This window comes from Danaus plexippus, chromosome 17 (genome assembly GCF_018135715.1).
Source record: "Danaus plexippus chromosome 17, MEX_DaPlex, whole genome shotgun sequence".
Taxonomy (NCBI): Eukaryota; Metazoa; Arthropoda; class Insecta; order Lepidoptera; family Nymphalidae; genus Danaus; species Danaus plexippus.
Window position 1 is genome coordinate 3,995,445 of NC_083548.1, and position 25,536 is coordinate 4,020,980.

The 25,536-nt window shown below is 30.0% G+C and overlaps 3 protein-coding genes across 5 annotated transcripts; all 3 read right to left on the reverse strand.

Annotated features, from left to right (window-relative positions):
* Nucleotides 1-373: 373 nt before the first annotated feature.
* On the reverse strand, nt 374-4,538 carry LOC116771301 (arginyl-tRNA--protein transferase 1). The gene is made up of 9 exons (XM_032663122.2): nt 4,171-4,538; nt 3,975-4,101; nt 3,654-3,904; nt 2,997-3,059; nt 2,625-2,690; nt 2,358-2,545; nt 2,042-2,203; nt 1,428-1,609; nt 374-1,161 (listed from the first exon to the last, which is right to left on the reverse strand). Exons 1-9 carry the CDS (start codon nt 4,256-4,258, stop codon nt 756-758), a joined length of 1,533 nt encoding a protein of 510 aa, XP_032519013.2. The 5' UTR covers nt 4,259-4,538; the 3' UTR covers nt 374-755.
* Nucleotides 4,539-7,595: 3,057 nt separating this feature from the next.
* On the reverse strand, nt 7,596-12,187 carry LOC116771434 (sialin-like). Its single transcript, XM_061523235.1, has 14 exons — nt 12,086-12,187; nt 11,859-12,017; nt 11,554-11,663; nt 10,962-11,091; nt 10,810-10,894; nt 10,523-10,740; nt 10,296-10,451; nt 9,217-9,352; nt 8,882-9,009; nt 8,483-8,593; nt 8,297-8,418; nt 8,128-8,205; nt 7,884-8,058; nt 7,596-7,798 (listed from the first exon to the last, which is right to left on the reverse strand). The coding sequence occupies exons 1-13, from the start codon at nt 12,110-12,112 to the stop codon at nt 7,995-7,997; spliced, it is 1,524 nt and encodes a 507-aa protein (XP_061379219.1). The 5' UTR covers nt 12,113-12,187; the 3' UTR covers nt 7,596-7,798; nt 7,884-7,994.
* Nucleotides 12,188-12,215: 28 nt separating this feature from the next.
* Nucleotides 12,216-25,534, reverse strand: LOC116771433 (uncharacterized transporter slc-17.2-like). 3 transcript variants are annotated; one of them, XM_061523233.1, is made up of 7 exons: nt 25,342-25,534; nt 17,122-17,248; nt 16,302-16,392; nt 14,177-14,416; nt 13,789-14,094; nt 13,146-13,667; nt 12,216-13,000 (listed from the first exon to the last, which is right to left on the reverse strand). In XM_061523233.1, the coding sequence occupies exons 1-7, from the start codon at nt 25,367-25,369 to the stop codon at nt 12,758-12,760; spliced, it is 1,557 nt and encodes a 518-aa protein (XP_061379217.1). In that variant the 5' UTR covers nt 25,370-25,534; the 3' UTR covers nt 12,216-12,757. The 3 variants fall into 3 exon arrangements, with proteins under 3 accessions (XP_061379217.1, XP_061379216.1, XP_061379218.1); XM_061523232.1 differs by lacking the exon at nt 25,342-25,534 and adding an exon at nt 17,912-18,012; XM_061523234.1 differs by lacking the exon at nt 25,342-25,534 and adding an exon at nt 17,758-17,791.
* Nucleotides 25,535-25,536: the final 2 nt, after the last annotated feature.

Here is a 25,536-nt window from a genome sequence, read left to right on the forward strand (position 1 = left end):
ATTTTGGAAGATTCATATTAAATACAAATAAATATAGGGAATACAATTATTCCGATTAATTTAAATCTGATTATCGCTTTTAAAATTAAAGAGAAATTCAATGTCAAATACCCGGCGCTATGTCGACTTGATTATTGTTTAAATTTATCTGACATTTAGGTTAAAAACTAGTTTTGAAATATTTCTGAGCTACGTGTGCGACAAATGAAAAGTAAAGATCTGCCTTACATGATTACACTTTATTCCTTGTAATATATGTTTTTAAAAAAAATCGACTCAGCTTTTCATTTCTCAAAGACTGACAAATGAACGGATGTTATCAAAACAGATCCTTATTATTTAAAGTCGTTTAGAAATGAAATAAAACAAGATACACGGAGTTTAAATTTATTCGATATTTTTAAAACAGCTGAATAACGTCACATCGATTAAAAAATTCATTAAGTTATGTTAAGGTTACCAAGGCGTTCTGGTTTGGTATTCCACATATATCATGTAGCTAACATTTACTATTGATCTAATTAAATTTGTAAGAAAACTGTTTATAAGGAAAGATATTAAAAACTTTTTAGATGACTATCTTCATGTGACTATCATCAGACAACTAGTTATTTGTTTGGACAAATAACAAAGTAAAATGACCTCATGACTAGAAAATATCATTAATTAAAATGACACTTAAGAATGTAACCGCATTTATTATAACACAAAATCTACTCATTAGTTTTAAAAACATGAAGCAGATAACTTATAATCTACATGACCATTATAATACTTCTAGCGGTCTTGCCTCCAACCAGCCTCGCATATTCAAGAACTTCAAATTCTTCATTGTACTTCCTTCCTGCTTTCCGTTTGAAAACTTTGTAAATTTGCACTTGCCCGTTTGATAAAACTTTTATATTGTTCACGTCATTATCTGTGGGATAATTTTCATCCACACCATCTAGATCAGGATCAAATCTTGAATACTTTGATATTTCCAACTTTGCTATACATTCCTTGATGGGAAACCACTTGAAAGTCTCAGGGCACAATAGGTCCGATGGGTGGAACTTTCCCTTGTATCTCATCTTAGTACAAGTATGTATGTAGAATCCCATGTTGTAATATTTCAGATTAGGACAAATCTTTTGTAACTGTCTTGTGAATGCTATTTCTCTGGAAATAAAACATGATAAGATGAAATTGGCAAAGGATGTGCAGGTTCAAAATATTTTGTTGCAAATTTAATGTGAAAAAAAAATAGGATTAAGATTAGCCTAGTTCTTAATATTTCAAATAATTTACATGCGATAGACGTCACATAATAGTTAATTTATTGATATGTATTTACTGAAAAAATATACTCAGTATATTCATTAAAAAAGAAAAATTAATTTTCTAGTTGTATGTTATAGATTAAAGGAAATATCTAAACTGTATACCTTAAAGCTCCATAAGTTCCTAAACTCAGGCATAAATATTGGGGATCATAAAAAAAGTATACGGACGATATACATTTTGGCAGTATGTCTATAACGCCAACGGCTATAATCTTTCCGTCCAGCCAATACTGTTGGTGGAATGAACCATATCCACATGGGGGACCCACTTCGGAATATTCTTCCTGAATATAGTAATTAGTCAATTAAATTAATTTTATAAATAAATAACAGAGGCAAATTAATCAATTTTGTTTTTAATCATAATGATTAATTGCATTTTATATATATTCTCCATAAAATCACATAAATTATATTTAATACTTAAATTAATAGCTACTTTCATCATATCAAAAGAAAAATTGGGAGAGTAGCAAATCAAAAGTAAAATATATTTAAAAAATAACAAAAGATTTTTTGTTAACCATACAATAGCTATGGATAAAGCATTTTTATAAAAACTTAAGACTGGAACTAATTGTAATGACAAAAATATTATAATTAGTTTATTAGACAGATATCTTAATCGCAGGATCATTTGTAACAACCAGTTATGGTTATAGGAGTAATTACATAGTTTCACAGTTGCTTTTGTATGAGATAGTATATTAATGTACCAGTAATGGACTGTGGACCAAAAAATCATGGAACTTGGGTTCAGTACATTTCTCAGGTTTATCTCCATGAACAATAGTTTGGTATTTCACATAAACTTCATGACTTTCTGATTTCGTAGCCAGCCACTCTGGACTCGGTGGTTCTGTTCTCACCAATTTTATCTGTAATTTGCATGTTTTGATATAATATGTCTATAATTTAACAAAATGTTAAAGAAATGATTTTTCATAGACAATAATAATGCATGAAAAGAAAAAATTATTTATTAATGTTAGGAATTTACATGATTTATGAGATATCGTTGACTTTAATTACCTCAAGTTTACTCTTGACATTATCTGGTAGTTCATTAATAATGTCTTCAATGGTTTTTGGTGTATTTTTGCTGGTATTATCTAAAGTGGTAACATTGATACCCTTCCTTTGAAGCTTTTCTAACATTCTCTCTCGCCTTGCCTGTTTCGCTTTTTTGCATGGAGCTTTTGTGGGATCTGCACCGGTCACTAAAAAAATTACTCATTAATTATAACTTGACTGTTAAATCTTATAGATGGTGTATAAGACTTACATCATAATTCTAACCTTTGTTAGATTTTTCTTTTGATATGTTTCCCGACAGGCATGAACTACTGGCTGTTGATGAACTCGCTGGTAAAAGTGAATTTTTAATGATTACTCCATCAAATACAATTTATACATTAACATTGAACCTGCATAAAAGTGCTCTAAGCAGTTTCAAAACATTTGGTTGTGAATACCTATATACAAATTTTTATTTAAACATATGACTTAGCCATAATAATGTAGTAAAAATATATTCAGAACTAACAGAAAAAATATTTGATTAGTGTTCTTTTAATATGATATAATTAGCACAGGAACAATATATTAATTTATTCACAACTTTCCTTATAAGCCACCTATAGGTATAATAAAAATAATATTTTAGGTTACCTTGCTGTAAATCTAGATGAGAATCAAATTTCTGCATATGACTGTCATCTTTTGTCTCTATTTCTGAAATAAAAAAAAATTAACAATAAACAAATAAAAAAAATTATCAAGTAGCTACAATCATAGCTTTGTAGTAAGTCATATATTATATAGTAAAGAGACATTTTCTCTGCAATACAATTTCAAAATGTTCAACAAAATAAAAGATCATCTTCAATTGTAACAAATGATACTGTTCATTGAAAACTGTATAGAGAAAGAAACATTACATTTCTCAGCAAAAACAAACTAGAATTCTATACATTTCTATACTCCAGTAATGTCTCAAATTTAAGTCGGGACTGTAAACTCATCCATCAGGCACATAATAAAAAAATATGATGATTTTTTGTGTCTAAATTGAATATAAAAATTAAATATAACACAAAATTTTTGATTCTTAAGCATGGTTTCTAGAATTTCCTAATAAATAATATTTGCCAATCAAATAAAGGTATGGTCAGCATAAAAAAATGTACTATTTTTTAATGTTCAATATAATCACTAATACTAAACTATCAGTAATTTTAAATGGATACTACTAGCTTTTAATAGTAAAATGCATTATAAACTAGAGATATATAATCTAAATCTAATGTAAACACTTATTTTACTTACCAGATAGTTCAAGTTTTCTTGAGTCATCTGCTTCTTCTATAAATGGAATATCCATTCCGGCAATGTTTACATCTTCATGTGGCCTTTTAGATTCTAGAAACTGCTCCTGCCCTTCAACTTGTTCCATTGCAACATCTTCTCGACTTTCTTGTGCACTTATATCACTTATTTCTTCTCCGATTAAAAACTTATTGAAACTCTTCAAAACTTTCTTTTGAGATTTAGTAAGCTTAAATTCTAATGCCCTACATCTGCAGGGAATATTTATTCTTTATACGGTTTTTGTTATTTATAAAATAAAGTTACTTTAAATATACAAACCGTATGGTATACATGGGACAGCAGATGACTTCTAATGTTGGCTTGTAGCATTGTTTTCCAGATCTCCTCCAACCTCTATCTATTAAATCCTGGTAGTCAGTAACCGTCATTGCATGCGCCCACATAACTAAAATAAAATTGAAAATGTTATGTGATTCTATTATCGATCTTATAAGATTATTGTTAATAAACTCACCGTGACTGTAATTTGTATCTGGACGTTTACAGTACCCACATTTGTAGCCCTCATGCTCAGAATAATATTTAATGAAACTATGATTCATAATTATTTTCTACTACTACACAATATTATTAATTTATAATCATAATACCATATGAAAACCCGTATTCGTATTTTTCTTTTCTTCTTTAACTCTTTGGTCGTAATGTGACCGTGACAAAGCAATTTGACAGCTTCCTACGCTAATATTTTTATTCTGTGCCTGGAAAAAAATTTAAACCTGTTTGTTAACATTAATTTGTTTTACTGTGCTAATATTATTTAATATAATTAGGACAGTTAAGTTGTTTAATTTTAAGATGACAATATATGTATATACATTTTAAACCTCAAGACAATACATATTTTATATATCGGCACAATTCTTATTATTTGAATAACTAATAATTAAGGATAGTTGAAATTATCAGGTGTCACCCGCATGTGCGTAGCCACCTGTGAAAGAGTAGTCACAACAATGAATGTCAGTTGATATAAATAGAGACGAGAATACAGATTAATAAACATAAATATAGATATAGATTAATAAATAGAATACACTGCAGTAATTTTTACCAGAAGTAAACGAGTCTAGGTATCGTCTCCCGAAAAAATTCCTTGTACGACAGCCCCATTCCTTGGCAAAAAAGAGCCAAATACCTAGATGTCACTCTGGATAGATATTTCACTTTCAAACCCCACAATCAGATAGTTAAATATAGGGCAGCCTACATCCTAGGTCGCCTATTTCCCCTGATCTGCAGTAAAAGTAATCTGTCCCTTAGAAATAAGGTCATATTTTACAAGACCTGCATACTTACCGTCATGTTGTACGCAAGCGCGTGCTTCGCCCACGCCCGTCCCTCAGCCATCAACAAACTGCAAGTGCTGCAAAATAGATTTATGCGCACAGCCACAGGCGCGCCCTGATACATCAGGAATTCCGATCTTCATAGGGACCTACGATAGCTGCGCATTTCAGGATGATCTCAAAGAGATTTTTCGAGACCGCGACGGTACATCCCAATCCACTAATAGTCAAAGCGTGTGACTATTCCACATCACCCAACTCCCCATTAGGCAAGAGGCGTCCCAAAGACGTTCTCCTAGACCCTGACGGTTAAATAACAACAGACAACACAGACACAATGACACAAAACCACATCTACACACACCGCCTTCGCCGGCGAAGAGGGGGTCCTGTTTCATAGACGCCGCTCCGGCGTTTTGCCGTCGGTTGACGTCTTGCAATCCAATCTCCGATGACATCCTAAGCCGCGGTCCCACCTCTTAGAGGCACCCTTGGGATGGGCGTATACCTCCGTTGGGCCCTTCGGGACCGTATTAAATCGGTTGGCCCCACCGGGCCACCCACCCCTCCCGTCATTAGGGCTAACAGCAACAGACAATTCGAAACAAAAAAGATTACTGATACTCTCGCTCGAGCCATTGCAGGGTACGGACATCTTCGAAGTGAGATGTTCGTCAAATCGTCTACGAATTACCTTCAAGAGTCTGAGATCCTGACGACATTCAAGAATAAAATCATTGGTGACGTCAGTTATGCTGACGTCACTCTTTAAAAAACGTAAATCGGTTCCTACTCTGACATATATAATTTTATGGTTTTTTCAATTCTGAAACTGAGTTTACAAACATTGAAAATTTGTATAGCTCAATCATAGTATAAGTTTTATTTTATACCGATACTAATGACTTAGTAAAACTAATATATCTTGATCATGCCTTACGACCTACGTGACAATATTAGTTGCTATGCCTCAAAAGAATTCAGACGTAAATCCGAACGTGAGGATCTAAGCCATTCTTTTTGACTACACAAATATAAAAAATGAACCAATTCCTTCCAATTTCATTTCAGTATACGGTTTTTGTATGTATAAATTTAGCAAAAAAAGAATATTTGTGCGTCGGCCTTCAGACCAAACATTTATTATTATTAGTATTCGCAAATTTTAAAGCGCGTTGTGTTAATAGAGCTAACGGTACCTTGGGAAACAAACATCCTCAAAGACCATGCCATCAATAAGTATTATTAGCTCACAAATGAATTCACTAGGAATAGGTTCGTCGTTGATTTGTACGCAGTAGTAGTGGGACAGAGAAATATAGTAGCTAACTCTCTCTCTACAACCTACTAAAAGGCTTGGGCCTGTCCATAGCTGACATCAATTCATTCTTGGAAAGTACTTCGAAGGCAGACCAAGTAGGTTTCTTTCAAATTTGATTTGCAGTTGAGAGAGGAACTCGGACGGCGAATATGAGCGTTTAACCTGCGTTTGATAGGGGCCCCTTAGACCTACACCTGGGTCGCAAGTCCTAGACACTGTTAAAGCACCCGCAAGGTGAATCCATTAAATGCTGAGAAGCTTCGTCTCTTTCTTCATAATAATTCTTTTATTCTTAATTGATGAAACAAAAGATGTTTACTGAAATGTGTTTTTTTATTTCAATAAAATTCTGAAGTCTATGCTAGTGGTGTCCGTCTACAGTTCTAGGCCAGCTTTGAGGATTTTTTATTATAATAACCATAATAAAACATTTATAGCAGTACTTTCTTCTAATATTAGAACGTTATTCTTACCTTAACTCTCTGTCAGCTAATTGAACAGTAGAACTTAAGATTTTTTTTATATAATAAACCTCAACAAAACTACCTTTCAAGACTTTTTGCTTGCTTCCAATTTTATATATACTCTAAGAATATTCATAATTCTATTTTAAGAAAATTATGCTTATTATAAATAACTTCCAGTTACAAAACGTTATTTTTACTAATTAATACAACATAAAAAATGTTAAAACAAAGCTATAAAATGTTGGGTACTGTGTTTTCCAAACTGAAAAACCATGAATTTCAAGTAGAGACACATATTCTGTTTGTATTATTTCTATTTTTATATGTAAAATTAGTTTTTGCTTTACAAATAGTAATATTTTTCCTTCAATGTATAACAGATCTAACTAATAATAATTTAATGTAATTTATACTTCTTTACGTAAAATTGTTTAGAAATTAATATTTTTTGATAACAATCTGTCCTGAATAACAAACAGATTGTAGCACACTAAATAAAATAAAAATTTGAAATACTTGGCTCGTTGATACTTGTCTTGGATCTAGGATTATACGACAACAATGTCCTTAAGGCAGAAAGTAATTTTTTTTTAAATAAGAATTCACGGTTAGGGATTTTAACATGTTCCAAAAGGTCTTTACAACCTACCCATCATACACAATAGTAACTACACCATACAAGATCAGGTAATGTAGACAACAATCTAAAAAGACATAGTAATTTAAAACATACAGCATTTGTTTAAAACTTTAAACTTATAGAAAAAATAGTTACTAAAAAGTCATTAAATAAATAAATATATAAAGTTTTATTCGATAAATTTTATTCAAAATATTTAAAAATGCTTGGAAATAATATAAATACAAAAATTACAGTGGTTTTAAAACTAGCGAGGGCTTCTGCTCCATGTGTACTGATCGCACACGAATTTCTTCGAGGTGAAATAAGATTGTATGAAAGTCTTTCGCGCCAAAAGCCCTTTGTATATTCGATATCTCAGAAAGCTAAGTAAGTGAAATAGATAATTTTTTATATTATTAATTCTACAGAATCCACTATAACTTAAGGAATATGTTTTCTTTAATTTACATTTTGATCACATTGGGACACTGTCTAAGTCTGCTTACGTCTTTCAAATGGCATGAATATGTAAACGAGTATAAGAGTAATAACATATATTCCAGATTTGTAATTATTATTTCAATTTTTAGATAATTTCCAATTCATAAAACGTTTTGTGCGTTGAGACGTCGGCAGTTGAGCTCTGTAAATAATAAAAAGATATTATCTTCTATTTAATTTTTTTTTAAATTATATAAGACAAAAATATTACGAGATTTCATCTTCGTCCACTTCTGTTATATGAGACATGATGGATGGTCGCACAACTACAAATTTTCGCGGTCTCACCCTTTCGTTGTAAATAGCAATGCAAAAAAATATCATTATAAATTGAAAAACATATTTTATACAATATATATTAAAAGTATAGTAAATCTTACCTTCTTTTAATGTCATTCCAAGGTTGAACGTGTGTATCGCCCCAAATAAGAAATATTAGACCACTGAACAGTAAGATCGTACCATGAAAACTCCATATAAAACGCCACACAACAGCGGAATTCTAATATAAGGTATTAATTAATTTGTTGTCCTACTTTTTGAAATGTAATAATCAAAGAAGTTACCTTAAATTTATATGTTACTTCCCCCACGCACAAAGAAACGATGACTCCTGGCAAATTGCCTATGATCTTTATTACCGTATTAATGGAATTTACGTAGTTTGGTGATAGCTCCTAAAATTTTGATAATCTATTACCTTTGAATGTTTTCAGTTAATTTCTTCCTAATTGATCTGTTTACTGAGGGCAATATTTTTATCCCTTAAATATTATTTTTCCAACATGCAATTTTAAAATTCTTTAAGTGGAGTATTAATTCGTTTTGATGTTTGAGCAGTTGTAAAAGAATAAGTTATTTTACAATCACCATACTCACAGGAATGTGTCAATCGTAATATAACTGTTTCTGTGGTGACAACTGATAGTACCTTATATAATCCAGTGAGGTATAATTGAACTTACGTAACAAATGTCTAACGTGAAGTCCATACCGGCTGCGGTGAGAGCAGTGGCTGCGGTCAAGAGAACTGGGCCAGGGTTGATAGGCAATAGCCAGGACGTCGATACCAAAGTCCCAGGTATAACGTGAGCTATAATTTTTTTATTTAGTTTTAATTAAAACAGACGTTTTGTACGGACATTTTAATGTTAATTTCTCTTCCTTAAAGCACATATAACAAAATTTTGAATATGTTTAGGCATATTCTCTATTTTATATAAACACTTCTAACTTTTATAGAATGAGCTCACTTTATTATATTCATGAATATGATTCGTTATTAAGTAGTAATACTTACAGACAACAATAAAATATTTTCGTAGATGTTTAACTCTTTTTATTTTATTGTTATTCTTGTACCAGTGATAAGTTTGTATTATAATCGTACCCAACACCAGTCTTAAGAAAAACGGCAATGCTGATAAAGCCGCTGCCTAGGAAATAAAAGAAGCATACAAAGCAGAAAAGTGATATTTTATAAATTATTATTTTTATTTCTTACTTTAATACCTTATAGTGTTAGGTGAATGGAATTTATGTTAACAGCAAAGAGGTAACTTTAGAAGTCGAGATAAATTAAACTGTAAAAAAGATGGCTACGAAGTACGGGGTCTTTAAAATTAAGATGCCAATTTCAACAGTCATGAGATAGATTATAGAAAACACAGTGGTATACTTTGCTTTTATTTACAAAATTCAGATATCGCGAACTGATTTTTTGATTCCAAAATATTTTGTGATATTCAATAAACAAGAAACAAAAATTTCTTTTTTATTTCTGGAATTCTTGAGCCCCCTTTAACCTATACCTGCGTCGCAAGTCCCAGGCACTGTTAAAGCTCCTCTCCCTACAACGCGATGGACCCGGCACCCGCACGGTGAATTCATTAAATGCTGAGAGGTTTCGTCTCTTTAACTTACGTCTCATTAAAATAACAGCCCAGAGAGACGAGTTGACTTGAAACATGAAGTTGAAAGATAGCTGACGCTGGAAAGACAGTTGCCTGCTGGAAAGACAGCTGAAAACAACGGCCTTGCAAGCCCAGCCCGGTATTTATCTTGCTAAAAGTCCACAAAACAAACTTATTCCTAAAGAGGGGGGGGGCAAGATCTGACCACCGATCGATCTCTTTACAACCTACTAAAAGACATAGGCTTGTCCAGAACTAACATCAGTTCATTCTTAGAACGTAATTCAAAGGCAGCAATAGTAAAGAGAGGAGCTCAGACGAGGTTAGCGTTTAGCGCGAGTTAGATAGGGGCCCCTAACCTACACCTGGATTTCAAGTCTCAGGATTCTTCGTTAAAAATCCTGTCTGGTCTGTTAAAGACTGTGTTTAGGAAAAATAATGACTGTATAGTGTTGTGGTGACTTACTTCATAAATGCTGTAGTTGAGAATAATTGTATAATAAAGCGGTCCGTGAATACAGATAGAAATTATCATCCAAGCGTATCCAAAATTTAGAATACACAATGCCCAAAATGGAGGAGACTTCAGAATAAGCTTCCAAGGGGCTTGAGTGTTTGTTAGCTAGATATTACAATGCCGATACAGATATTCGTTATAAATAAATAAATATATAATATATACAGGAACCTTACTTTTATATTGAAAACCGTTCCAATAGCGGTAGTTAAAAAAGATAGTTCCTCCTTTGATATGAAAGAATGCTTAGCTGGACTGTCTGCTACGAGCATGAGCCAAAAACCAGCCCAAATTATTTGCATCGATCCGGATATATAGAATCCTATAGACCATCCAAAGTAATATTCAACCATAGAACATAATAAGAAAGTACAGCAAGTCCCGGTTGTTATACCTGTGGATTCATCGAATATAAAATCTATTTGACTGACGAATAATGATTTACAATGTAAAATATATACACCGCAATAAGCCCACATGAAGTGATGTCTTTCAGTGGGGGGTACCCAATGTCTTAGCACCTGAATCATGCTTGGAAGCATCGCGCCCTGAAGATAACACTTGTTTTAATGTTTGAATTTTATATCACGTTAAAATTTTCATACGTTTACCGACGGCGCAAAATCCAATTAACAAGCGAATCATGAATATCATCCAAAAGTTGTAATACGCTGATGCAGAGGTGAGACAATTCAGGACACCTGACATAAAGCCAGCTGCACCGACGACCCATGTTGGACCAAATCTAATATAAATATTGAATATAATGCTACTATAACATATCTTGAGATTTTTGCTTGTTACGAATAGTTTTTAGATATTTTTAACGATGAATCCTGACTGTAATACTTATAATTTCATTTAAGATTTTTATTTTGTCAATAGTTTAACAAAAATGAAGTAATTTTTTATGTGTTTCATTCCTTTTCCTAAATTAAAAAACAGTTCAAAGCGAGTAAAATGAATTGAACCTTTAACCAAATTAAAACAAAATAAAACAAACAATTTAGTAAAGCCTTTCTGCTTAAGTTTTTCTATTATATAATTTTCGTTATAGACCAATGATGCGCACATTCCTTTTTTATATAATACAATATAATTATTATCACTTTTGTAACCTTTTAAATATCTATAATGTGCTTTTATTTTAGTCTTCCGTTGATTGTTTTAGTGAATATATAAAGAAAAGAATGTTTCAAATACATACACATCTCCAATATTATGAAATATGGGAAAACATATGCAGTATCCTATGTGATACGCAGCCAATAATAACGCTATTTTCATTTCATTCCAATACATTATATCTAAGACATTCTGAAATATAAGAAAAATCATTTAATGACTTTATTTATTTTTATACTGATAGTGTTTGTGTCGCGTCTTGTATTTCTCGGTGACTTTTTCGTTTTATTTAATTGTTTATATGTAACAAAATGTTAAAGTGTGATCTAATAGTAGTATTATTTTGGCTGGAAAGGTTATTTTTAAATAATGATCATAAATTCGAACCCCAGTTCTCTCGCTTAAAGCGTTCCTGAGGGACTTTCGATCGACATAGATAGTGTTCAAAATCTGTTTTGGAACTTGCACCATATCTACTATATGCACACTTAGATTATATCGCACTATGTAGACTAAGAAATAGCCCAAAAATATCATTGCACCAATCTGTGAATAAGGAACACTAAAGGAATAAAGGTAAATAAAATAAACCTTTTAATTACAAAGAAACTTACAAGCGCCCGAACTCTTATTTTCAACATAACCAAATTTCTTTACTCAATTTTGTCGAAGCCATCGTGAATAAGTCTTAATTGTCATACATTTACAGAACAATTTTTAATAATTCTATAATGAAAAACGGGATTGAGACGTTTAAATGTTTATTTTAGGATTTGATTACAATGTATCACACTAAATAATAATATTGGATACGAAATATACATACATAAAATTTCATTCAAAATTCGCGCACACCTATATAATGTTTTACTCAAAATACAATAACAATATTCCATAGAAAAAAACTATACGGTCATATTGATAAAAAAAACATAAAAAATGTTGATGTGAATGTAAATTGAATTAAATAACTTTTAGTACATATTATTTGGTAATTATGATCACAGTCGTGTCTATTCATAAGACATCCTATCAAATCCTGTATACAATATATTTCGAGTTCTGGTAATATCCTATTAAAAATACTCTACAGCTATCAAATAACTATAATAATATTTTATATTACGTAAATTTAAATGCTTTGTCATATAATGAAAGATATAGGAAGAGATTCATTACATTCCCCAACACTAATCTAATATCTCTAGTCAGATCCTTCTTTAAAATATCTACAGTTAAAATAAATTATATCGAAGTATTTATAACAAATGAATGCGAATTCATGTTTAAGTACGCGTTGTAATACTCATGGAATTTTCTTTCGGGTCTTTATAACTATTTTTTATTGTTTCATTCATATCGTTCATATCGTCGGCGCGACCCTTTTCCTCTTTTCCTTCTTGCTTAGATTCATCATCGAAGTTCCAAGCTTGAGTGTTGCCAGTTCCAAATAGTATGAAAAATATCGCAGACACAATATATACAGACGCTCCCACAAAGAATACTGGCCTCCATTGTTCGAAGCTATCCTGTAACGTAATTAAATATTTTAGAATTACTGTCAAAATAATTATAAAATATATTTATTTAAATTCATAACAGGTGTAATAATCAGATGCTTTAATAACACATATATAATATATACGTATAAGTAATATAATAATAAAAACATACCCCGGTCTTCGTAAAATATGCAGTAATCATAGGTGTGAAAAATCCAGCAGTACTGCCTATGAAATTTGCAATACCATACAAGGTTCCTGCATAGTTAGGAGCCAAGTCTTGGTGATTTTGGAGATTCGTCAACGTTGCAGCGCCATTGAATCCCATTGACATCGTGATCATTGCAACCGATAATGCTGTGGAACATCCAGTATATACCAGCAAAACTAATAAGATTCCAGGGATAATGTGAGAAAAGAGACAGAAGAATTTTCTTATAGTTGTTGTTGTCATTAGCTTCCTAGATAAAATACAGTCTCCGATAGCCCCAAATATAGTTGCAAGTATTAATCTTGCAAGATACGGCAAGGCAGATATTATTCCTGCCGCTGACAATTCAAAACCAAGAACGCTTGATACAAATTTTGGTCCCACCGTCATGATAAAGTATAATCCCCACAGATTTCCAAAGTGTAGAATAACCATCGCTAAGAACGGGAAGGACGTAATTATTCTTCTGAATGGCGGCAAACCCTGTTGACGAAATAGCATGTTAATATAAATAATAGTTTATGGAAGGATATAAGTAATTATTAATTGTTCAATATTTGTTTAAGGTTCTCAACTACATGTGAAAATATCAATGATATATTACCTTTGATTTCTTAACTTTATCTCCCAAGGCATCTAATATGTATTTTCTTTCAGACGCCGAAATTCTAGGATGTTCTGAAGGCGTGTCTGCCACAAGGTACCACCAAAATCCACACCAAATAAATGTAAGTCCAGCTGGTACGTAAAACGCCGAAGCCCATCCGAATCTTTCTAACAAAGGACCAGTGAGTGACCAGGTTACTACTGTCCCTAAAGTTCCACCCATCATAGCGCTCACGAATTTTCCTTTCTCGGCGGGTGGTGCCCAGCGAGCAACCAAACAATGAAGCGAAGGGTAGATAAAACCCTTAAAAAAGACATAGAAATGAAATAAAAAAGAAATCTAATTAACATTTAGATCTACACCTTTAAAATTAAAATATAAATACCCCAGCACATCCAAGGAAGAATCGTATTATAACCAGGGCTACGTAATCAAGTCTGGCAGCGGCTGGACTTAACGCTGTCAATATAGCACTGACCAGTGATGTTATTAAGACCACGTATCTAGGACCCCATCGTTCGGATGCCATACCACCAATGAGCGACGTTATAGGATAGCACCAGAAATATGAACCGAGAATCGTTGCCTGTTGATCTTTTGTCCAATCAAATGTGCCACCAGCAACCTGAAGATATATTAAATACTCTATAACCTGTAGATATTCACATAAGTGTAATTGAAGTATGTTCAAAACGGAAATAAATCTAAAATAGATTGGGACCAATATGAAATATTTATTTATGTAACTATAATTTATCTTTTATCTTATATCTTAGTAAACGATGTAAACACAACAAACAACAATAAAGTTAACCGCATTCACGATTCTCCCAGTTGTACCATCATTTTATTTATACCACTAGCAAATATTGATAATAAATAGTTTAAATACGTGCATCAGAAACATTTTCATATGTAGGATAAAAAAAAACTACAGTTGAAAAGATATCTTTGTTTACAAGAAATATGTTTGATTTTTCTTTAATTTTATTTAATATCTGACGAACACTCTTTCATGACTTTACAATTACTGAATATATCTAGTTTTACTACAGTCCAACCTACATAGTCACGTTAAATACTCATTTATATTATTTTACCGCAGACAAATAATTTTCTCAAATAAAGAACTCACAAGTTTTTAGAAACAAAGGCAAATGTAGGGACAATGAGTAATAAAGTTGAATTTTTATGGTTTACATTTTCCAAATAAAAATACTACCATAAGCGTATCTAATGTAAACATATTTTTAACGTTAAAATTATATTGTTATATTTAACTCTTACTATAGCAAATTGAGTTTACTATTATATAAATATTCCATTGGTAAAATATAAACACATAATATACAGCGTCCGTTTTAAACTTTATCTAGATAAAACAACTGAAATTATCGTAATGAAATTAGACACAGAAAAATAATCAATTAAAACCCATTAGTTGAGCCTGCTATCAACAAATAAATTAATCAATGTATATATTTTTCTCGACGTAATATATCGATAAAGTCAATCAAATCGTGACATTAATAAGTGACGCAAATCGGCCAATTCACATATATATTCTTAAACTTATGTCACATGAACTTAATTTTTATTAAAATTATAATGTTAAAATTACGATTTTATTTTACGATGAAATATATATATATATAAATAAACGAATAGCATAATAACATATAGCCTAGCCAAACGATACTTCACATTTTAAGCTGCTTTTACAAATAATGAATATGTATAACCTTCCATATCAATGAATATTTATGACACACGGTACTCATAGTTGGTATATTTAAAGATCATTGAAACAAGCGTTAGCAGTAGATGATTTTCCTTCCTTGTAATATATTAGATAAAATTTTACATCATAACCAAATAAAGTTTAGTTTTCACGACAGATACAATCTACATCGCCTCTTAAAAGATTTCCACTTACAAAGATTTCTTATGAACCGTTTGTCGGGTGCGTCATCGACTCGCTACTCAACTATACAATGCAGTTTACACTGAGCCCTCATTATTATTTCAGGCTTAGATAAGATCAACTTACATTTACAGACCACTCTTAAAGAAATCGTGTGCTATAAAATTAAGCTGTAAACTCGATAGAATCAATACGAAACTTAATTTAATTGAAACCTAAAGTCTAAATCGTTTTTGTTATCATTTAACTTATATTCATAAATATTTTATACCAAAAATAACCACTCTAACAACGTTTATATGTTCTATCAGTCATGTATGTGGTTAGTAACAATACTAATCCAAGTAAATAAGAAACGAGAAGTCTTTATATAGCTTAAGTGGGTATAAAAACTTAATACAACATTGAACACAGTGATTGTTTGAATCGAAATTTATATTGCGTCATCGAGATTATAAAAAATAATCCATTTAATACGGTGAACGTTAATATATTACCTAGAATAGTAGATTTGATACAATCTCGTTGTAATGGTTTATTCAATGTATTATTTATTAAACCTTAAAACGAAATAAACTATAATCACCTGTCTCGGTGCTTCCCTCACATCAGAAACATCAACATGATTTAAAGACTCATTTAGCGGTACATTATCTGGGCCACATTTGGACTTTGATCTGAAATAAAATCATTATCACAGTGAAAGGGAGGTCTGAAACATAGTTGTACGGAATCAATTTAAATGTTTACATTTCTAAAAATAAAATCCTATAATTAAATTAAAACTTCCTTTTAAACCTTAATAAAAATCGACCTTTAAATTTAAAATATGTAGTATCATAAGTAAAAAACGACAGACGGATATTTTTAGTTTTTTACTTAGGGTCGGATTTATCGAAACTTTAATGTTAACTTATATAAAAAGTATAATATGGTGAGACGTCTCTAAATAGATTTAAAAAGACGATGTGTTCGTAGCCATAGAATTATTTACACAATAATGCAAAAAGAGCAAGTATAAAAACAAAATGATCCACAAGTATCCTAGGCGCCACTATAATGACATCAAACAGGACTAACTAGTTCTGGAACCATCCAACGACCCCAGAGAACACATCTTTGACTAAGAAACTGCAGCTGGGCTCAAAGTAGAGGATTAGTTGCAAATAAATAAGATAAATTAGATAATAGTCGTCATTATAACCCAATTTATTATAGTCAGTGTAAATAAATCACAATTTCATTATGCATACACATTTTCGTACATATGAATACGATACTCGTAAATATAAATACATTTGTATGTATAATTTTTCTTCCTACCTATACTTTTCGCATTATAGTGTGTTGTTGTATATTTTTTGCATGTCGAACTGAATCAAATAAGACATTGTCACTATACTTACGTTACATTTTTGACCGGTTGAGGTACCATCGCTATCAGATTCAAGCTCATGTTGACTCTAAGCATGTACACGACCCAGCAACTGGTAAACAGCATCACCCATAAATTGAACCTCACTGGGATTACATCTGTAATTAATTATAATAATTATATATCAATAAAAACGTCTTCCATGAAATTAATGTGATTTATTTTATAAGATGACTATGCAAATTATATATACCGGATACGAATATTTACTTTAAACATATGCTTAAAGTTATTTTTATTATAATCAGAATCGTTTAATATACTCCGAATTTTAATTTTTTTATAATAATATCAATGAAGGGAAAAAATACTAAAGATCCCGTTGAAGTCTTTTCTTTCAGGATTATTTCTTAAGAGGCTATGACATGTATATTTTGGAACATCTTATTCTGTATACAATAAAAATTGATTACATTAAATCGAAATAGTAGCTTAATTATATCTTATGATAAACGACTTTCATCAAGACGCAATCCATGTACTACAAGACAATATTTGTTAGGAAAACCTTTCCACCGTCGTCTTTTAAGAAAATACCATGACTTTGAATTATTCAAAACAATTTTCTAGGATTTTCACTTATTTTATATATAATTAATGCTTTTACTTAGATAATATGCCTCCATTGCCATAAATATTTAAAAACGTGTTTCTTATTTCACAGAGCCTTGTTTTCACTTTGGCTATGATTTCAAAACATGTCTTACTTGTTTATACAAAGATATAAATATTAAAACAAATAAAATATTATTATAGAAAACCTGCAATCTTTAAATTAATTTTCTTCTCCATAATATCATGCTTCTTTCATAATATATTCACAAACGATATCGTATTTACAATACATTTTAGATTATTTATAATTAAATGTCACATTCAACGTAAACTTTCGTAACAATCTCTAATGTCAAAAATAATAATGAAAAAGGTTTTAAAATATATCGAAAAAAAACTCCTATGATGAGATTTAATTTATTAAAAAATATATTTTTTGCATTTTACTTTATTTATTACTTAGTTTCTAAAAAGAAGATAAATAAATAAACCTTAGTTTGAAATTTAAAGAACCTTAGAACAGCAAAAGACCTTATTATGAATATTTTCTAAAAAATATATATATTCTATAATTAATTTCTTAAAATTAAATATTTCTAGCGTGCCAGCGTAATACGAAATATTTGAGGAGATATTCTAGAGATTTCCAAACTTCTGGGGGAAGCATAAGATGGTTGTCGATGGTTAAGATTAGACCATGTAAGCCCTGACATTCAACATTCATTGTTAAAATTAACATGCTCTATTGATGGGCCCCAGTAAAACGCTGCAAACGTAATTCTTGACTTACGATGAAGAAAACAATACAGGCGATGAATTGTAAAACATCCTAATACATGTTCCTCGGGAAGAAATAGAAAACTGCATTTTACCGATTTTAAAACCATCGTGATTATACAAAAAATATTGGGTAAACAGATTAACTAAAGTAAATCCCTTAAAAGTAAGTGTGCTAGTATTTTTTATACAGTATTTCCAAACCTATAGAACATCCTTGAAGTCGATATAGAGAAGCACGTCCGAAATCAAGGCAATGAAAAGCAACGGTGAGGTAACTGCTGATTATTTAGCTTAGTATCCAAGTGAAATGAGGTAAAAGTAAGGAAATATCTTTTTACCCTACAAACCAAGAGTTTTTGCCAAAAATAACACAATGTTATAACAATAGTGTGTTGTACTTTACGAATTTATCAGGGATATTTGTTTAAATAACTTCAACGTTAACAAAATTTCAAATTTACTAGGAATAATTTTTATGAACTCCAACATGCAGATTTTCAGCATTGTACCCTTCTAGATTTTATTTTATATACACCGAATACATGTCTATTAAATAATTCAAATTAAATTCGTTTCTGTGGAGTGCCAAAATTTTATCTACCTTCTCTCTATTTTGCTGTGGATAACTACAATTTGGGACTTGAAACATGATAAAGTTGGTTTTACGTCAGCCACAAATATAACCTTCAAATCTTCTCGTTTGTCTAATTCGTTTCAACGGTTGATGATCCATTGAATAATAAAATTTCAATAAAAATTTAGTTCACTGAAGTTAGTAAGATGTTTAGTAATATCAGGACAACGTCCTATCTATATCTACATGAATGCTGACCAAGAAATAATGTCCAGAAATATTTTTAGGAGTTTGTATTTTAATCAGAAAAATATCAAGAAATTATTACCGGCTCTTTTTTGTTCAATCCCACAGTCCTTCAATACCCTTTTTCTCAGGACTGGGAGGTATCAAACCGAAATAAATATCAAATAATTAGGTCGCACAATTAAAAATCATGATCAACCTTATTTCTAAACTAAATTAATATTAAGATAATAGCGTTCATAAATAGTTAGTTTTGCATATTTAGACGGTCGCAAGGGCATCAAAACCAAAATTCTACTTCCCGTTGGCCTAGAATCGTGAAATTCTGCAAAAATCATTGTCGTGTAGAGGAAAAAATAAAAAAAACCGTAAAGTTGTGTAACACAACAAAATAATTACGGTTTTCCGATTGTTAATGTCTGTGCAGTTTGTTGTCTAAACACGACCTACAGTCTTTCCACCGCGGATATAATTTTTTTAACAATATCAATACTATAAATAGCATTTAATAGCTTTAATACTGTGAATAAATATAAAACATAATTTATTTTTCATAAATAAACGTTACATTTTGTTCTTTTGTTAGTTCTTTTAGGTAATAACCTTTTTAGAATATTCTTAACACTTTCAAAATTTATTTGAGTATATTTTAAAACGTGGAATGTATATTTAAATTTAAAATAAAAACGAACCGAACATGGATACTAACACGAAGCTGCTAAAATTTCAACAAATCCTTACACGGAACTTATGAAAGATCTCGGGCATCTGAGACAAGATCGTCTAATACAATGGGGAATAACATTTAATTGTTTTTATGGAAAAAATCAATGCACATTCAAATTAATTATCGTAACTAGCAATAAAAGAAATATGTTGTTATAAATTTTTACAACACAAACAATGTAAACAATACGTCTAAGATCATTATGTAATCAGTAATGGATACCTAGTAATATTGCAACAATTATTTATTTTGCATAGACACATACTAATTTTATAAAACACGTATACTGTAACGTATTGGTTAGTTTTGTTGAATTTAAATAAACATAATGATTAAATATTTGCATGATCCAAAATTTCAAATACTAAACAGCTCGATGTTTTAAACAAACAAATCCCTCATATGGTAATACATCCGGAAAACTATGATGCAATAACTAATCTAAGAAGTTCATTTATTGTCAAAAACGTTTCTAACAACTCCATTATTGTTTTGTCAAGGTTATAATAATTTGTTTAACAAAAACATACTTTGGTTATATGATAGTTAGGTTAAGATATACATCTATATATTAGTATCTTATACTTAAATATAAGAATAAATAATTTCTTAAAAGCGAATGCAAAATTAGTGAGATGCATAAGAAATCACTAAAAATGGCTAGTGAAATAAGTTTCAATATGTACATATATACAGAGTCACCGGAAAATAAATAAATTTAAAAATACAATGTAACTTTCAATAGAAGTATAAATATAGAGAAGTAATTAAATTATTTCACTTAAATAATGCTAGTCATAAAACGTGCAAGGATTATTACAAGTTGACATTACGTCGATCGCCCAACCGAACCAAATGACTCATAATAGCGTGTTTACGACGAAAAAATATTCATTTAACTAAAGATGTAATCAAAGATAAATTCATGCATAATATCTATTAATCAATCTTGCCTGAAAATAGTCCTAAAAACCTTTATAAAACAAGCAGTGACAATTAGCTTTCGTGAAGTTATCAACAGACATTTTCATAATGCTAATAATAATAAAATCTAGATAGGCTATATTGAGGTAAAATATTTATTCTGATATTCTTAATCTTTGCTTTATACTAACAAAATGTATTATAATCTGTGACTAACTGTTTAAAATTTTCTATGAAATTTATTTTTTATTATCTTCACGTCCGTCAATTCGCAATAAAACAAGTTCTAACGGATCACCTTTTTACAATAAGATATTTAAATTAACTCGTGTTTAGGCAATCATTTAGAATAGCAAACCAAAATGACCTCCGGTTCCAAGGCAACATATGTTTACCATTTTTAGGGTAACAAAAACTCTTTGTACTTTTCCTCATTAAGAGCAATGGCATCAAAACATTGCATTAATGTAAAAATAATTATCAAAAAGTAGGAAATAGCAGAAAAAAAAATATTTAAATACCAACGACTATTATTCATGTTCTCTATTTATTTTTAATACTACCCATAAAAGCAATGTGCACATCTTTTATTTTAATTTAGATAAATTAATTTTAATGATCTCGTAAAGGTGAGGAAATGAAATATTTATAATTCATATAGAATACGAAAAAACTACATAATATATTCATAATATATAAATATACCAACATATTCATATATGGTATACACATACTTTATAACCGGTTAGTAGTTCATAGAATATTCAAATTAGTCGAATGAAATATTTCAGGAAATGAAGAGGCTTATTACAAGTTGAATGTCATGGTGTTCTATGTGCTGACCTCGACTCGAATGTTTGCTGAACGCGTACAAAACGTTGCTTTTATGTTAAAAGTGACATATAAAGATATTATATCTAGCATTCAGTGATGCGTTACTGGGGGAATAATCAGTTTTGTCAAGCAACTGAGGTCAATTGAATATATGTAAAGTTTTGTGCTTCTTTAAATATTTTATTTATATAACCCTGTATAGGAGACTACTAAGAGGCAGGTGGGTTGTCCTCTATTTGCAACAGCTATAAAACCTGCTGTAGTCCTATAATTTCATTGCCTCAATATAATAAGACAAAGGGAGTAAAAGACACATTTGCCGGAGTTATATTAAAAAGGATCATATTAACCGTAGAGCTTGTTTTAAACTTATAATTAAGAAGAAATAACTTTGATCAATATATAAATACAATGAATTTATTTCATGAATTCAATTGAGACCCTATAGATAAGATAAAATCTAAAATTCATGCAATAATTAAATATTCTAATCTAGAAATATTTTTGTAACATATATTCATGGAAGAGAATCTTACATTTGAAATTAAATACGTAATACTATAAAATCAAATCAATCATATCGTCCAGTATTAGAAATACCGAGATAAGACCTATAAAATCACGTTCGCAGAGCGAGCAATTGAAATTTCTTTTATCGTTAACATTTTTTAGCGTCAACAATTCAGAGTTTGATAACATACAGTTCTACAAACGAATACAACAGTTGATGTTATAATACGTCTGTCTGTTTGAATCGATCGAGTTTCTAAAACAATTATGTTTTAAATTGCCTCAATGATACAAAGGTTCCAGCTATCTGCTAATGTAACATCATTTGAAAATGGTTTTAATACAAAAAAATATGACTTAATTTTAAAAATAATCGTATGTATCATAATCTTATTTTCTTTTAAATCTATCGAACCAAATTGAACAGATTTTCAATCTATACAAAATAGCAGATCATGCAAAAATATTATCTCAAATAGCGGCATAAGGTAAAACAGAATATAGATATTTAAATACACTGATATTTATCTGGTGTTGATAATTTGAGCACACAATATTCTGCGCACACGATTTACCTCGTATATATTCTGAAGATATTTCGCAACAAATCGATACGGGAAATATTTTAATTACACGATAACGTGATTTTCTCCAATCATTTGTGATCTTCATATAATTAACAGAACTTAAATTTTTTGAAGGTTAAAATATTGTGATAACAACGAACCTCTTTTATCTCTCGTAGAATACATCTCGTTTATTACATACATATATTATACGGAAAATATGAATTGTAAGTAAATTGTATAACAATTCTAATGTAAGTATATTTTATTTGTCTTTTTTGTCTCCGTGAATATAAACATTAAACCTTTAAATAGTATTAACTCAGATTTAATATTAAAGAATTTTTTTTATGCAAAACATTTTAAATATTACTTTAAAATGACAAATTTATGTTGTTTATGTGAAAAAATTATGATCTACTGTGTTTAAATTGTGTAACATTGTATTTAATATTCGCTCTCGTGCCATACCTTCATTGAGTGTTCATTGTTATTCAAAACGAGGGTTTTATATAAGTAAAAGTATCATGGTATGGTCTGTTACGGCAGTTCTGAAAAGAATTTTTGTAACAACGTTATAATTAGCTGTTCAAACATAAGTTTACTTGTCTAACAATTTTATGTACGATCAATTGTTTTACCTGTCATTAATGAAATTTTATTAATGTAAAACAGGTACAAATTCTATAAAAGTTATCGCTACTAATTAGACACGAAAGAACCGTACATAATTTTCAAGTATTTATGTATGATTACTATTATTTTGTACAAAACTACTGAATCCGTTTTAATAAAACTTTAAAATACTGTACACTTATATACTAGAGTAAAAGACAACCTATTATGTATTTTTATATTGTTATGCCTTAAATAATGGTGACATAATAAAGCTGAAAGTACCCAACTGATTAGTCCAAAACGTTTATTCGTATGTGACCCTGTCACGTCAAACAAGATTGCTTGGACGGATTTTTATAAAATTTGATACAATTACAAGTATCCCAGATACAAGAATACTTATTAGTGGGGGTAAGAATAGCATTTTTCAATAAATTCACTGCTAAATTTTAGTAAGAGAGGGGAAAGATAGAGGCAAGAGCTTGTTATACTTTATTTCCATATAGAAACCGGTTTCTTAGAAATTTTGCACTAACTTATCTAAGCCAGTGGAAATTTCCTCTCGATTTGGATATTGTGTATAGTAAGATTGGAAATATCCTTTTTCTCAAGTTTCAAAATTTTATTTGATTACAAGGTTATCAAAAATAAAGTTTTTTTTATTACAAAATATATTTAAAATATGAGTGCGAAGAAGCCTCATTAAATATACATTATTTATAAATGGCCTCATTAATATAACTACATTATTTATAAACGACACTTACATTAAATTCGTTTAAAAAATTCATCAACTGTATATAAGAAAAGCAGAATAATAAAGTTCTTTATTTTATCATGTACTTATTATTTTATATAATAATGTTGTATAATGAGATCTAAGATTTTCGCGAGTTTTATTCATTTAAATGAAACTAATATTTCTCGAATTATCCGAATTATCTGAAAAATATTAGTTTCATTTTAATAATAATATTGTACTCAAAAAATCCCGATTCTCTACAATATTGATTATACTTCGTAACTAGACTGCGAGTAATCTTTATAAATGAAGTAAATAAATAAGGAATTGATTTAATTAATTAACGTGTTATTTCTTTATACCAAAGATAAATATGATGTGTTATAAAGATAAATTGTGAGTAACAATAAATTGAAGTGAGAGCCGGTTGGAAAATAAATGGTCCTAAATAAACGGAAAGCCATAATTCGTGACATCCAAACAAGAAACCTGGTATAAAAAAATCAAAATATATTTTGCCATCCTACGTACAATATAATGAACTATGTAAGGAATAAAGAAAAAAGTATGGAAAATCTACTGATGATTTATATTCAATACATTTGTAAATTTTTATTTATGCAAAATTATAACAGTTTTATATTTTCAAGTGAATATTATATATTAATTACGTGATGCTATCAAGTTTTTGTATGAGAGGAAATGTATTTTATTATTTAGTATTACCATAAAATAACTTATTCAAAACACAGGAAAAAATTAACTTATTAAGGTAACTTGTTTAGAATGTATAAATTATTGAACAAAACAACATAGACCAGATTTTTTTCCGTGTCTTATAATAGTATTGTGAAGAATAGGGATACCACTTTAAAACGTTTAAAAAATTTAATAAAATAAAATTTTACATTTATAAAAATAAGACAATGACTCATTAATTAAAACACCAGCAACCAAATTATTCTTCGAAACTTAAATGATGATCAAAAAGATAATATCATTTTATTTTTATAATTTATGTTAAAGTTTTTATAAAACAAAAAAAAAAAACAAAAATTAAAAAGCTAACGCTACCCGCCTTTATCCAATTAAACACATCAAAGTCAAAAACTCACCAAAAATCTTCAGTTTTATCACAGCCATTTTTAAAATGTTTAAGTAAATTTCAAACACAAAAATAATGAATTTAAATTACTTCATAGTGGACCATTTTAAAGCAGTTAACCAGCGGACAGTTCGCTATTGAGTGTGAATATAGAATCGCGAACGGTAACCGAGCAATGAAGACGGTAACGTTTGTGTCAACAGCT

Coding starts and splice junctions, on each gene's coding strand:
- LOC116771434 (XM_061523235.1), bottom strand. CDS start 12,112: ATGTTGAAAATAAGAGTTCGGGCGCTT. Junction 11,092..11,553: donor TTTCATAATATTGGAGATGT/GTATGTATTTGA, acceptor TATTTATATTAG/ATTTGGTCCAACATGGGTCG. Junction 8,059..8,127: donor GTGGACGAAGATGAAATCTC/GTAATATTTTTG, acceptor TATTATTTACAG/AGCTCAACTGCCGACGTCTC.
- LOC116771433 (XM_061523232.1), bottom strand. CDS start 17,942: ATGGAGAAGAAAATTAATTTAAAGATTGCAG. Junction 16,393..17,121: donor CAACCGGTCAAAAATGTAAC/GTAAGTATAGTG, acceptor ATTTTATTTCAG/ATCAAAGTCCAAATGTGGCC. Junction 13,001..13,145: donor CATATTTTACGAAGACCGGG/GTATGTTTTTAT, acceptor ATTACGTTACAG/GATAGCTTCGAACAATGGAG.
- LOC116771301 (XM_032663122.2), bottom strand. CDS start 4,258: ATGAATCATAGTTTCATTAAATATTATTCTGAGCATGAGGGCTACAAA. Junction 3,060..3,653: donor AAGAAAACTTGAACTATCTG/GTAAGTAAAATA, acceptor TTTTTATTTCAG/AAATAGAGACAAAAGATGAC. Junction 1,162..1,427: donor GGAACTTATGGAGCTTTAAG/GTATACAGTTTA, acceptor TTTTATTTCCAG/AGAAATAGCATTCACAAGAC.